Source organism: Lates calcarifer, linkage group LG13 (assembly GCF_001640805.2).
Source record: "Lates calcarifer isolate ASB-BC8 linkage group LG13, TLL_Latcal_v3, whole genome shotgun sequence".
NCBI lineage: Eukaryota > Metazoa > Chordata > Actinopteri > Centropomidae > Lates > Lates calcarifer.
Genome location: NC_066845.1, coordinates 3,704,183 through 3,718,451, shown reverse-complemented (window position 1 = coordinate 3,718,451; position 14,269 = coordinate 3,704,183). Strand labels below are relative to the sequence as shown.

Sequence of the window (14,269 nt, the reverse complement as noted above, 5' to 3'; positions counted from 1 at the left end):
GCAGATTATAGTTTTTTTCACTTTCTTTCAGCTAGAGGGGCATTTCTGTGCATTCCTTATTCTTGTCTGGCTCGTTCCCATGAGAAAGTCTCGGCCTACGCTTTGACGCATGAAACAGACACAGAAGAAATGACAATGCACTGACCGGCATCACAGGCTGCTTGTGTGTGTGTGTGTGTGTTGGGGAAGACTGATTCATAGTGTTCAATCTAATATTTGTCTGATTAACAGTGATCCTCTCTGTGACTCTGTGGGAGAGCTTCAGTTTTTGTGTTCCTGTACTTGTGTGAGGACCAATGAAAAACATTTGAGTGAAAACAAAATGAGAACATATTGACTTTCCCTCGCATCTTCAAAGGGCTGTTTGAGGGTTAGATTTTATGGTACTGTGCTCGGCTGTTTTCCTGAAAAATTATGGAAGTAGTGAAACCTACAAAAAAGTCATTGAAAGAGTTTGGGAGTAAAGTGAGAGAAGTTCAAATCCAGGCCATTTTCTCACCTATGAACATCCAGCCAGGTGCTGTGTTCACAAGAAGCAAAGTGTAAAGTGTAAAGTGATGTATAAACATTCAGTGAAAATAACCTAATTGTTAAGTCTTAAATCCAAAAATTTTAACAAATTGTCACAGTAATTTTGCAGTTAAATGATTAATTCACAAAATTTTTATAAACTTATAAAGACTCATAAAAGTAAAATAAAATGCACTCCATTGCTGTGATTATTTCATATAATAACTGTAGGGGTCATTAATTCAGGTAGACATTCAATGTACTACTTGTGAACACAGTAAAAGGTACTGGCACACAGAGAAAATATTGTGCCTGCAAAGAGTGACGTCACAGGACATGTTGCCATGACTCATATTTACCTTCTTATCTTGGACTGAACACCACTGTGACTCAATTTGATGCCGTATGGACGTTTGTTTAAAGAGCAGTTTACTGAGAAAGCTAAATACAAGAGGTAACTCTCTTACACCTGCTCATCTTTGGCCTCTAACCTCTTATGGGAGGTCTGGCTGCAGTGCAACGGATTGCAAAACCTGTCAAAGTTGGAGATCGATTTCTTTAACTCCAGTGACCTTTTATTCACAATGACTATTCAAACTATTTTATGCCCATTTCTGTAACTGTGATTGAATTGTCACACACATCTCTTGAAACTGTCATGAAAAAGGGGTCAGGGTTAGCTTTACTGAACAATTTCAAGGAACAGTTCAATGTTATCGGAAATCTCACAACTGAGCATTAGGCAGAAGTTGAGATATGGCTAGATTAGCTTAGCTTGGGGGGCTAGTCTGTTTCTCTTCAAAGTTCAGAAGTTTAGTAATTAACATTTTGTAAAAAACTATTTTTCTAAAAAACAGAAATGTAATGTCATCTACATTTGTGGCTTTACCAAGAGTTTGGTGAAGGGGAACAGCTGGGCCCTTGTGTGCTGGGCAAATGAATTGAGTGTGGTTCACACTTACAGCATGTAACTCCCCATGTGCAAATTAAACAAATAAGATACAACATGTTGATTAGTGATCTTTAGAAATGCTAGTAGGCATATTTTTGAACTTTGGAGATAGCCAGGCTGCATTCTTCCCCTTGCTTTTTTGCAAGAAAGTAATCTTCCTTCAACAACACTATTCACATGAACATTTGTAGAACATCAAAAAAAAAAAAAAAAAAAAAAAAAGCAAGATCTCATGGACTTAGATGAGATCTGCATCTGCAGAAGTGATGCACAAAACCCAACCTAATTCATTAAAATCAGTGAAATTAGTTAGTTGTTAGTTTCAGAAGAGCTTTGCATGTAAACACCATCAGGTTTTGGATTTCCCCTACAAATGGAAACTGAAATTGCTAAATTTTCTGCTTCTGTGACAAATCAGTGTTTTTCCAACAGTGTATCACTATATAAAGTGTTAGCATTGTCTGACTTCCTGTTTGTACGATAATTCTGTAATTGCCATGTGACATTTCTGGGCAAAAGTCATGGCAAATATGTGACATTCAGTCCCAGCCAGTAATTCTCCTCTTGCTAGGGGAAATTCCATGGAAGAAAGTGATGAGAACTGATACTTATTCAGGCTCACAGCTGACTGGGTCATTTGGGTTTACTATGGCCAGCTCTTTGGCTCTTTGGCCATTGGACCATTGATCTCTCCAGTTGTGCATCTGTTGGCACTCTGTTGTAGGGGTGTGGCCATAGTTTAGTATGGTGTGATACAGTAACTTCCAGTCGAGGGGGGGATGAAGGGAGACTGAGGACAGTAAGGAGTGGGCAGCTCAGAGCCAGGCAGAGGTCCAGCTGGGTAGGAGCTGGGTGACGGGACATTGGCCCCCTGGCCTGACCTGAACTTTGCACATTTTGTTTGAGAAATGAGGTCTGAGTTTGGGAGATAAACCTTTCTAATGGAACCATGATAATGGAGCCATTGCCTTGTAGCGATAACCTTGCCTTGTTTCCTGAAATTCACTCCCAACAGCACCAAATAAATGAGTCAGCTATGTATGATATGAAGAAACAAGATTTGAAGTTGAACCGACAGCTCTTATCACTCCACATTCATTTATTATGTCAAGTTATTTTTTAGGAACTTATCAGTCCTTCCATGGAAGCTTTGAATGTTTTAAGGAGTTTCATGCTCATTTTGGTTCATTGTTACTGTTGTCCTACATATAACTTTGTCTGTTTACTGCACAATTAACAGTTTCTTTTTCTTCTATGACTTTCACTGTACCATAGGGTAAAGGATGTGTCACCTTGAATGTCTGTTTATGAACTTGACCGCAGGACTTCTTCCTTGGAAGTTGTAAAAAAAAACATGACTTGATACCTCTAACAACAGCTGAGAGCCTGACGCACCTCTCAGCCAGTTACAACATTGTACAACACAGCACTGGCCCCCACACATACTCTGGACAGTTCAGGTAACAAGGAAACAAATGTGACACCATAACAGTGGTGTCGAGTTTTGCTGTGCGCACCAATGGGAGCTGAGGGGACCTATGGAAAATTGCCCACCCTCACTGCACCCAAGAAACACTCAGATATGTTTACAGGGACCAGGTGACAGTGTAATTATAGGCGCCTGTAAACAAACATAGCCTGTACTGTCAACATAAACACAGACCTCAGAGCACACAATGTCTGATTGGATAGGGCTGATTTATGATTCAGGATACTTACCTTCCCACCTAGAAACTGAAGTGTTCTTGCATGCGAGCTCTGTTCCCCTACTTTCCCTTTGACGTCATGATATCCCCCAGATATGTAACAAAGAGCAGTGTGCAAGGGCATGACAATAAATAAGTCAGGTAGACATTTGGAAACTATGCAGAACAAGTAGCTTTGAATTTAAAGCTTCCTGTAGTGTGAGAGTGTTGATCTAATTGTAGATGTAGTTGTTTTAAATGAAAATGCAGATGATGTAGATTCTGGGATGGCAATGTCTGAAGGTCATGTTGTCCAACACTTCAGTGCAGACTGAAATATCTAAACAAATACAAGGTGTATTGAAATTTTAAATTGAAACATGAACATGAAATTTGATACAGACATTCATTGTCTCCAGAAGATGAATCCTGCTGACTTTGGTAACTCTTTTGTTTAAAGCAGACCAGTGAGATGTGAAACACAAAGTAAAAAGTGCAGAAAGGACTCTCTTGAAAATGATCATGGTAATGATCATTTTATTTTTCATAATGATGCCTGTGAAGTAAACAGTAAAAACACTGTGTCCATGATACAATGCAATCTACCAGGAGCCTGCAATCGCACGTGGCTGCAGACTGGGACACTATTGATCTGAACATTGCCTTGGTCCTGTTTTGCCAACAGTGGTGGGAATAGCCAGGTGAAAAAAGAAAATTTGCTTTTCATCTCCCGACAATTTCCCTCACAGGATCAATAAAGTATACCTGTCTATCTATCTTCCTTATTAATCAGCACCTCTGTCTGCCAATTTATCTCAAAACAAAGTCATGTGACTGACATCAAAGACAGACTGATAGAAAGCCAAATAGATGACTCAGTTTGGCTTCTTTACTGCTAAAGGGGAAAGTAAACATCAAGCTTCTCATGGTAAACCAAAGAAAGGTTTATGGTGTGAGTTATCCAGGGAATCCCACCACTGCTCCAGGCTTTCATTATCACAATATCAACAAAAACATAATTCTCAGATCAAATGTCAAGTGGGTTATTTGTTCAAATAATCATATGAAATAATATATTCCTTAAAAACAAAAGTCAGGTCCACCTTTCGTCCTTCTCACGATTTACATTCCTAGAAAATTTGCAGGATGTCTTACTTGGAAACACAGAGAGGCCATATGACCTCAGCGCTTTCAGCTTTAGCCAGACCCCGACTGGCATGCCACAACCACTCAACTGGCATCACACTGAGTACAGTACATGCAGTGGGCATGGGGAGGTCAACAGCCAGCTCTGCTCAGTTTTTCCACTGTGATGTCGTGATGTCATGAAATGTTTCAGAGGCATCTTTCAAGTGGCTCCTCGCTCTGACTTACATCAGTGCGTGCAGGGGCCTGCCGGGATCATGTGAGGTGACCACCTCCCGCCTCTCCGCCCCCACTCTCTGTTGCTGATCCGCAGAGCAAGCGACTGGTGCGTTGCTTGAGCCAACATCCCAACATGTGGCAATGTGTGCACCAACACTCTTTAATCTGCCAGGCACGTGGCACAGGGGATAACCAGCAACACAGACCCGCACATCTCATGCTGTGCCAAGTGATCTGGAAGCAATGATAGAGACACAACATGGAGGACCTTGAAACACAGACACTGAAATTAGCAAAGTTGTTCAAGTTAATTTTCCTCCCTCGCAGGGGGTGCACAGAAGAATTTACAGTTGGATTGCAAATGTAGGTTTGACTTAAATCTCTTTCATCATGTGACTGTGCTTCAGAAACTTTGTCATAACAATCTGGAACCAGAGCTTCTTCCTAGCAGTGCTGCATTAGGTCTCAAAAATTATATAAAAGTCTCACTGTCTGCAACCAATGTTCTGTGGGTTCCTTTTTAAATGGAAAGATGAGCCTGTAGTTACTGTTGCTGGCAAACAAAACACTGTTTTTGTGCTGCCAGGTTTCAGTTTTCACTTTTTGTAAAGTGGAGTTCCCCTGAATTTTGGCAGTGGTTTGAGAGGAGTATGTAGCAAAAATGTTACAGTTGGGATGACTTATAGATGTTGCACACTGCAGATTCATCCTATCAATAAAAATGAGAAGAGTTATAGTGGTAAATGCTGAAAAGCAGTTTTTTTTAAGAAGGTTTATATCATATGTTCAAGATACATTCATAGACATACAGTAATCAGTGTGTTTACATGTAAAATCAGCATATTTGAAATAACTGAAATAAAGGCCTGACAGTCTATGTACTAAAATACCTGTCAATCAGACTGGGAGCAATAGCACTCTCCAGTCCTCTTCCAGGATTGTGCCTTTATACATCACATCCACTAGGGCCTAGTTCCAGGAAGCAGAATCAGTGAATTATCTGGATAACTGTCAGTTTAAACCCAGGACCCCCCTGAAATCTGGAAAATAGTTTGATGTACAAAGACCTGTGGTGGGTTTGACACAGCCAAGTTTTCCAGAAACTGTGAAAGTAATCCCACCACTTGGAACAGGCTTTTGTTCTTCAATTGGTTTTGGTTCACGTCATATTGATGTTTAAAGGAAATTGTAGTTTTTACACCGTAGTTTTTGCACAAATTAAACAACCGAGATATTATGTGTTAAGTAGTTAGCTTTAGAGGTGGTGCTACAGAGACAAGCTAGCCATTTCCCACTATTTTCAGGTTTCGAGCTGAGCTAAGTTAGCTGGTTCTACCAATCTAACTCTCAGCAAGAAAGCAAACAAGTGTTTTTACCTAAAAATGTTGGACTTTTCCTTTAACAACCACCTAAAGAACAATGCACCAGTCACATGACAAGAGTCCCGGACAAGAGACCATATGACCACCTGAGAGAGACCACCTGAGAGAGACCACATCAGCTGTCTGTGAACATCCAATGCTAAACACCACAACTGCAGAGAGACACAGGATTTCATCACCTCCCATAGATAACCTGTTATCATTTGACCAAATCCCCACATTAAAGTCACTTGATGAGCAAAGCTAAAGCTCTGCTAGCATTCATTCTCTTGGGTTAAATCAGCAATGTGTGCTTCTCACAGTATCTCTGGTTGTTGCAAGACACAGATGTTCCAATTATAGACTTAAAAGAAACTTAATTAGATGACCAGACAGTGACTAAAGAGGTCTTGGTTTATACAGTAGGCATAGTATCAAGGGGGTTTTGATACTCCATGGCTATGAAACTGCAGTGAGTCACCAAATTAACATTGGGCAGTATGTTGGTTAGTGTGGGGACACAACAGCTCCATGTTCTCAGTAAGAGACAGACTTGTGAGGTTACTGGAGGTCGTCTGACTTGAGGAAAATGGGTCACAGCTGCAAGGAGATTCACACAAGAGTAAAACCAAGTGTTGGGGATAAGTAGAACCAGAGAATTTCCATAGGAAATATACAAGACGGACAAAAAGTTTATAGAGAAAAAAAGCAAAAGGACTGAATCATCTTAGCAGACAGAGGATGACTCAATTACACAAGTAAGAAGTGACATTCAGACAACTACTGGATGTTAAGTGCAGCACTGAGAGGGTTTTGTTCTCTTACTAACACTGCAGGAATTTCAATGAAAATGAAGAAGATGGTGTGACATGAACTACTTGAGTTTCCATGATCCAGTTTTTCTGGCCTGAAGTTCAAGAGGAACATGGGCTCAGCTGGATGTTGCCACCTCATGCACCAACACGTGCTGTTGTGTTATTATACGGCTTAGGAATGTTAGTGGCATTCTTTATTTATTACTACTCACAATCCAAACAGTGTACTACAGGGAGGTTTTACTTTATGCTGAAAGATAGGATCACTATTGAACATATGTAAGCAAGTGCAGTGACAAATTATGTACAAATCAAAAGAAAAAGATGGTTTTCAAAAATGTAATGTGTAATATAATGTAATAACTTTTACACGTTTTGTGTTTTCCATTTCAAACCCTCATCAAACAGGAGCTGGATCCGCCAGTAAGCCTGTCTGATGCTCAGGCATCAGTCTCATAAAGGTGATTCACGAGCACCACTTACAAAGATTGTAAATGGTGATAGTGGCATATTTCACAAATGACTGGTGGTATTGCAGGGAAATTGGAGACCTGTGGGGGCTTTTCATGCTCATGCATGGCTAGCAAGTAGTCAAGTTGTTTGGGTTTGTTAAACATAAAAATTATCAGGAACTGAAGTGGTCTCATGTTACAAATTGTAGTTTGGATATTGCCAAAGACACTATGAAGTCTCAAGAGAGATGTGAGGGTTAAAAAAGGCAAAGGCAAGAGTTTCTACAAATAACAGGTGAATTTATTTCTCCAAAAGAAAAAAAACAAAACAACAGATATTTACAATATATACATAAACACACCCCCAAAATAAGCCACATACAGTAACAGGAACACTATGCACAAAGCCTTGGGAAAGATTGTGTGCAATGAGATCAGGTATCTCCTTCAGTTATACAGTGTATCAGTAATCTCTCTCAGCAGAAAGGCACATTTCATGGGGACAACACAGACAATCACCCACACATTAACACACACACACACACACACACACACACAAATACTGCATCTAGGAGAAATGCATTCAACATATGCTTCATTATGGGATGTGCTCCGATAAATAACGTTGGTCTTGCAGTGCTTCCATTTTTTTCATAAATAAAAAAAAATATATTTAAAATGTACAGTACAGTGACTATAATTGCTGGTGTATGTCCACTGGCACAGATCTGTATTCTACTTCACTAGTCCACACAAAAGGAACGTTCTGCAACTCCTCAGGCAATCTTAACACATGTAGGACTGCCTCAGCTTCCAACCTGCGAATGAGCTGGTTTCCGGCTGTCTCATACGCCGGACAGACCCTGGAGTCCTCGTTTCCAGAAATCACTGGAAAACCTTCCAGAATCTCAAAACGCGAGGCTCCTCCCCACCGTGCGCTGATCAATCCTCCTCCTACGAAAAGTGCTCAAAGAAAGAGAAGGCATGCTTCTCACTGATCCATGTTGGGTCCCCCATGGTGACTGTGCATTGGTTGTTGGAAGTGCTAAGTTGTTACATGGGCACCCTGCTGATCAAAAACAGGATAGTCACACACACCATACAACAGATACTACAGGGTCCAGATATTTAATGCATAATTATTGATAAGATTTCCAACATTTTATCATATTTTGTACCGTTTTCTTGGTTTCACTTCCCAGCCATCACGACATTTTACAAAAGTTACGGATTCTCCTGGTGAAATTTCAGTTTTTGAGAGTTCTTGAGCACAGAAGGTAAACCTGTAACATGAAAAAAAGAGCAGCTTTAATAAATGTCCGACTAATGTATTAAAACCAAATTCTGCACAGTGACACATATGGTGGTGACTACTCAGCTTCTCCCTCCAACTTACTTCTTCTGTGTTTCTCCAGCTTTCACACGAATCCGTCTGACTTGCAGCACAGGTTTGGGTGGCTTGGCGTTCCAGGCCCAGAACGTCTTCTTGATGTTCTTCCAGACGGAGCCCCAGGATTCAGCTTCTCCTTCCCAGCTAAGACGGATCTTCAGAAGGTCACCAATATCCTCCTCAGTAAACACCAAGAAGGTGTTGGTCAGGTTCAGACCAATAATGCCATCATGGCTGGATAAAGACAGGAGAAAGCAGATTAGGTCAGGTGTGTGTTCAAGTCAACCATTTTAATTCTGCATTGATTAAACAACTTATTTAAACATACACAATATACAGAGTAAATGATTGAAGCAGACATCACATACTTAACAACCTGAGCTGCTGAGATGCCTGTCTGATTGCTGACGTATTGCCATGTCATGCTTTTACAGTCTAAGGTTGTGGACTTTAAATTAGCGCTAGCATCTATGGAAACTTGAACTGAAAGCTACTGAAGTTCCCTCTCCAGTCTGAGCTTTTCATACATCACAAATCTGTGTGGCAGGCGCTTTGAAGAAGTAAGTACAAACTAGGTTCAAGTTCAAATTCTAAATTTATGTCACAGCAGCCTGTGTACTTGTCAGTACCACAGGTGGCATAGCTACGAGGCTATACATACTGGCACACACTGGATTTATGCAACATCATGTTGAGGTGTTATGAGAAAAGACTGGTTTTACAGGATTAGATTGTACTTACACATCGACAAATATGTCTGTTGTATCATTGTGGGCGCCATACAACTTGACATAGAAGGTGGGATCTGCATTGTCTGACTGTTTCCTGTTGAACACATGCATCTTCATCTGGTAGTGGTAGCCTTAAAAGAAAACATAAAACCGGTTAATGTTTGATCCACCATGTAACTATGTACAGTTGTAGTTTACAATGTAACTGCAGAATCATAAAACACATTAGATATGGACTTTAAAAGGGAAGCGATTCTACCATATCTTAGTCTAGTTGCTTATCAGTTTAGGAAGTCAACATAGTAGTAAAAGATATTTCCAGGTCATATCTACATTGTAACTCACCTCCAAAGGGAGTGTCAGCACGCGTCTTCAGGTACATTTTGCTGTTGCGCCTCTTACGCATCTTCCTGGCGTTGTAGCCGATGTTGTTGCATCGATTTTTGCGGCAGCTGAGGCAGATACCCTTCTTGAAGCGGTCTGGGCCTGTGCACTGAAAGGCAAAGCTCATGTGCTCCTTGTTCATCAGGGAGTCCACAAATAAGTGCACGGCGCGCTCATGCTCGCACTTCATCACCTCCATGAAATCTGCAGAAAAAGAGACATGGATTTTAGCCGGGCCACAGTTTCAAAATCTTGAAGATATCACAACTAGAAATGTAGACTTAGATACAGCTTCATTCATAATGTATCATTCATACAGGCAGCCATTTCTTAGGGCACTTACTTCCAGCCACTGCCAGCACATCACCCAACGCACAGCCAGGCTGCACTTCACCACCATTGGGGTAGATATCAATGTCCCCAATAGGCTGCTGGATCCCAATGCTCACTCCCAAAGCCTCTCTGGTGTATGTGTGCAGAACATCCACAAAGTCAGCATCATCTGGGGAAAGGCGCTTCTGTTCCTCTACACCCTCAAACATCGGTCCTGCTGGGTCTAGACCTGTTAGAAATAAAAGGAGACAGAGGATCAGGAAAATGAGGCAGCACCATCCCTTAAAAGGTGTGTTTATTGCAGATTAATGTTGCACTTAACTTACCAGTAATTCTGCCAATGGTCCCTCGTACATACGTTCCTGCGTAACCGGCTACGTGAGCGCCTAAACTGTAGCCAATCAGGTGCACATTCTCTAGGGACAGCTGCTGCTCATCCTGTTGGAGAGAAAAGTTTCAACACTCACATCAGCAGCTGCCACCATGAACACTAACCCACACTGAACAACTCCTGGATTTCAGCCAGCGATGATCAGTCGTGCCTGCAGCTGAGCCAAGCTCAGTTAACCCGGACCGAATCTACTGACAGTCCCCTCCATGCAACAGCGCCTCCACCATCTGTCTCAGTTTGTCTCCATGAAATACTCTTTGTCTGTGTTTACAACTACGTGGCAGGATGCCGGAATCCTTCCTCACTTGCCATTTGTGCACCGGTCCAATTTTGTGACAATCCTGCTGAATGGGAATTGTTGTCTTTGCCTCAGAAGTGCTAAACAGACTGTGATCCTTATTAGATTCTCTGACGAGGACTGATCTAATATCCCTTAAAGAAGCAAAATATAAAGTATGCCAAGTATACTGCCCTAGGATAAACTTGGAAGTTCAATAAACATCAAACATTACAACAAAATTGGTATTTGGAAAACCATTTCACCTCTTCAGACATGTTTTGACAGTTCTCTTAAAATCACTCTAATGGAGAGACAGGAGGGCGACAGGTTTTATGGATTTGCAGTTAATCAGCTGCTCTTCTGTCACTCAGCATTACTGACCCAACTGCCAAGACAGCTCAGATCACACACTACACTAGAAGTCATTTGTGTAACACATCCCAAAACGCATGAGAACTTTGGAGATCCATTTACATATATGCCCTACATACTACAGACACCTTGCTTTTATAAGATCACTCTACGTCAAAGGTGAGTGGGTATCGCACGCATGACTGTATTGTTCAGTGGAGTGTTACAGTTAACTGGTACAGTGCCATCTTTTTTCAAAAACCTGCATGGAAATTTGCATGATCTGATTAGTTTCAGCAGAACACTCACTGATGATTCATGAGAGGAAACCAAGTTACACAACCATATCAAGAGTTAAAATAACTACACACCAGAAGCCAGTTTAGCATAGCTGCAATGTTGAGGCCCACATCGTGGGTGTGGTTGACCGCATCAGGGTACAGCTGCTGAGCCATTGAGATCCAATCAACAACCACAACGTTGGCCTCACTTTCACGCTGCATCACTGCTGAGACCAGCTTGTGCATCCAGCTTTCGAACATCCCGCTCATCTGAGAAGAAAAAAAAAAAAAAAAACAGAAGGACAATGGGAATCAGTCATTCAATCAGGCAAACTGCTTTAACCTGGTGTCCTCTCTGACACACTTGCACTCAGTTTTCTCCACAATCACATGATAAATTCCAACAATCAAAGCAGTCTGGCTGGTGGAAACACCAGATTCAATACTCCAAGCTTCCTTTACCCTGTGAGGTGAGGTTTCAGTTTTTTCCATGACTGACCCAGACAGAGAAGGAAATGGACTGCAACTAGATAGAGAAGTTTAAAGGAATAAGTTTAACTCATATGTACCGTCCAGCCATGGATGATGAAGATGGTCTTGGCTGTAGCATTGAAGCCACACTCCTCTAGACACTCCTTCTTGCCAGTCATCAGGTAGCAGCCCTCCTGGTCCAGATCTAAAGTCTTTCTCATGTTGTACTTGATGACGCCATCGAGTACCTTGCTGTCTGTTGACAATTCATCAAATCCACTGTCTTCACCTGAGGAAAAATTACCAGAGATGTTAAAAAAAAGAATAGAGGAAATCCACAAATTAAAATTGTCTTCAACTTCTCACGCCTTTCTGATTACAAATCTATTAAAACAAGAAAAAAGAAAAAAAAAGAAACAATGATCTCTCAAAACGATTACATTTCAAACAATTGAGAAACCGTTCAGCCAATCACACCTAACACTTGTAGGGAGCGACCGAGGCAGCCAATCAACTCGCTTTTGCGGCCAACATCTGCTACAATGATGCCGGTTAGGTGCAAGTTGAACTGGAGACGCAGGCGCAGAGCCAAAAATGTCAACGCCACTCTCCTCTCCTTTTATTTCATCCTCTTTCACACAGCTGCACCCAAAGCTCATATAATTATATCTCAGTTAAATACACGGAGTTTCGGGCCTAAGGCTAAAAACGGAACATGAAAGCTTTTCGGACTGATGCGAGAATTCGCCTTCGGAAGCGCTCAGAGGATGCTGACAGTTGATCCACAGATTTTATGGGGAAAGAAAATCCTAAGTGTGGAAATAAATAGTTATTCTAAGACTGCGCCTCCCGTATTCATTTTCTTAAACATTTGCTCTCACTGTGTTTGATTCTGTATGCGAGGGGTGAGTGAATTAAAACCGAGCCGATTTAACCCAGCAGCGCGGAGCCGAAACGTCAGATCTGGATTTAAATGATGAACTCAACCACCCTTTGGTAATGGGCCACACAGACCAAAATGACTTCAGCTGGGTAGTAAAAAAAAAAAAAAACCCGCTGGTGAGCGGTACGCGGTAAAACGCGGATTCAGCAGAACATCTTTCCAAATAGTTCACACAGACGTGACGTTGTCTGTCCACATGGAAGCTTTATTGCTCCAAGACTCCTGCCGCTCTCCCAAAGGACACGTCGCAGTCTGGTCTTTGAAATCCATCCCCGTTTTTCTGAGTCACTCTGCCCGCCACACTTGCTCGTATTTGTAATGTTGCCTACAGCCTAAAATACAGATTAATTGAGACGGGATATAAGGGAAATTTAAGTTTAAGCCATTTCTAAGGTTTTTTCATTCATAGATTTTTCTCAAAGCGCATTTGACCCGTACTTTGCATATGCGATGTTAGATTCTGACACTTCCCTTTAAGGCTGGGGAGAGAAACAAATGATGGTAATTAATGAACAATGGTACAAAGCCATTTCTTACCTTTCAGAACAGCGTTTTCCCCAAGAGCAGAGGAGAAGAGCGCAGCGGCACACTGTAGGAAAATCCACAGTAAAGGGCTTTTCTGATTCATCTCTCAGTCACAGGCGAGTGTGGAGGAATTAAAGCTCTCTGAGAATATCAAATGTCTTTGTGTAGCCTGTCGCTGGTGGTAGGGCGGTAAGATAGGTAATTGAGTGAGTTTTAGAATTCAGTGGTGACAAAGAGAGACGCGGAGCCGGTGGTGCGTTTTTGGTGCGCGCCTATGAAAGCACCGCTCAAGAGATGAATAAACTTGCATGAGTGGTGTCATTAGAGTTTTAAATAGTTTCTCCTTTTCAGTCATCTGATCATCGGCTGATCTATCGTGGATCTTATTGGTCAAGCCCCCATTTGTTTACGTTGAAAGGCGTGGCAAAGCTGAATGAAGTCGTAGTAGGCTTCTGACGTTGCGCGTTTTAACCCTTGTGGGGAGTGTAGACTGACGCAAGCAGGCTCAAAACGTATCCAGTGGCTCAGTATTGGTATGAAGGTCATGCAGGCCTACTTTTGTTGCCTTAACCGGTTTAAAACAACGTGTAAAAAAGTCAGTCAATGTGCCTCAAGGACGCCCGTGTTATGACTTTTTATAACCTAACAGAAATAGGAACAATAACATATCAAGCCTATCTGTGCTCATTATCATACGTGGGAATCCCACCCCCCCCCCCCCCTTTTACGCGTCTATGGAAATATTTAAAAGGCTCCGATCCGTGTTGTGGTGGTGCTGGAGGGGTTGGATGGCGAGGCTCCCTCCCCCCGTGAAAGCATCGTGCCCTCCGCCTGGCGCGCTGCCAAGCCATCAGTTCAGCTCACCGACCGGTTTCAATTGATGAGGGGAAGAATGGGCGCACTCACGCAAGGGTCTCTGACCACAATAACACTACTGTTATGTGTACATACATCAGCGCCCACCCGTAGGAAGTGTCACCTGCCACCCCGGCAGAACCTGGTACCCCCAACAATCTACACAGCCTTTAAGGAGTCTTGGAAAACAAAGT

General features: G+C 41.9%; 1 protein-coding gene across 2 annotated transcripts; it reads right to left on the bottom strand.

Moving 5' to 3' along the window:
- Positions 1-7,419: 7,419 nt before the first annotated feature.
- On the bottom strand, positions 7,420-13,538 carry lipg (lipase, endothelial). Of its 2 annotated transcripts, none has more exons than XM_018673010.2 (10): positions 13,233-13,538; positions 11,851-12,041; positions 11,372-11,551; positions 10,305-10,416; positions 9,989-10,207; positions 9,607-9,849; positions 9,272-9,392; positions 8,537-8,764; positions 8,319-8,423; positions 7,420-8,209 (listed from the first exon to the last, which is right to left on the bottom strand). In XM_018673010.2, the coding sequence occupies exons 1-10, from the start codon at positions 13,321-13,323 to the stop codon at positions 8,194-8,196; spliced, it is 1,506 nt and encodes a 501-aa protein (XP_018528526.1). In that variant the 5' UTR covers positions 13,324-13,538; the 3' UTR covers positions 7,420-8,193. The 2 variants fall into 2 exon arrangements, with proteins under 2 accessions (XP_018528526.1, XP_018528535.1); XM_018673019.2 differs by having other exon boundaries at positions 7,420-8,206; positions 13,233-13,537.
- Positions 13,539-14,269: the final 731 nt, after the last annotated feature.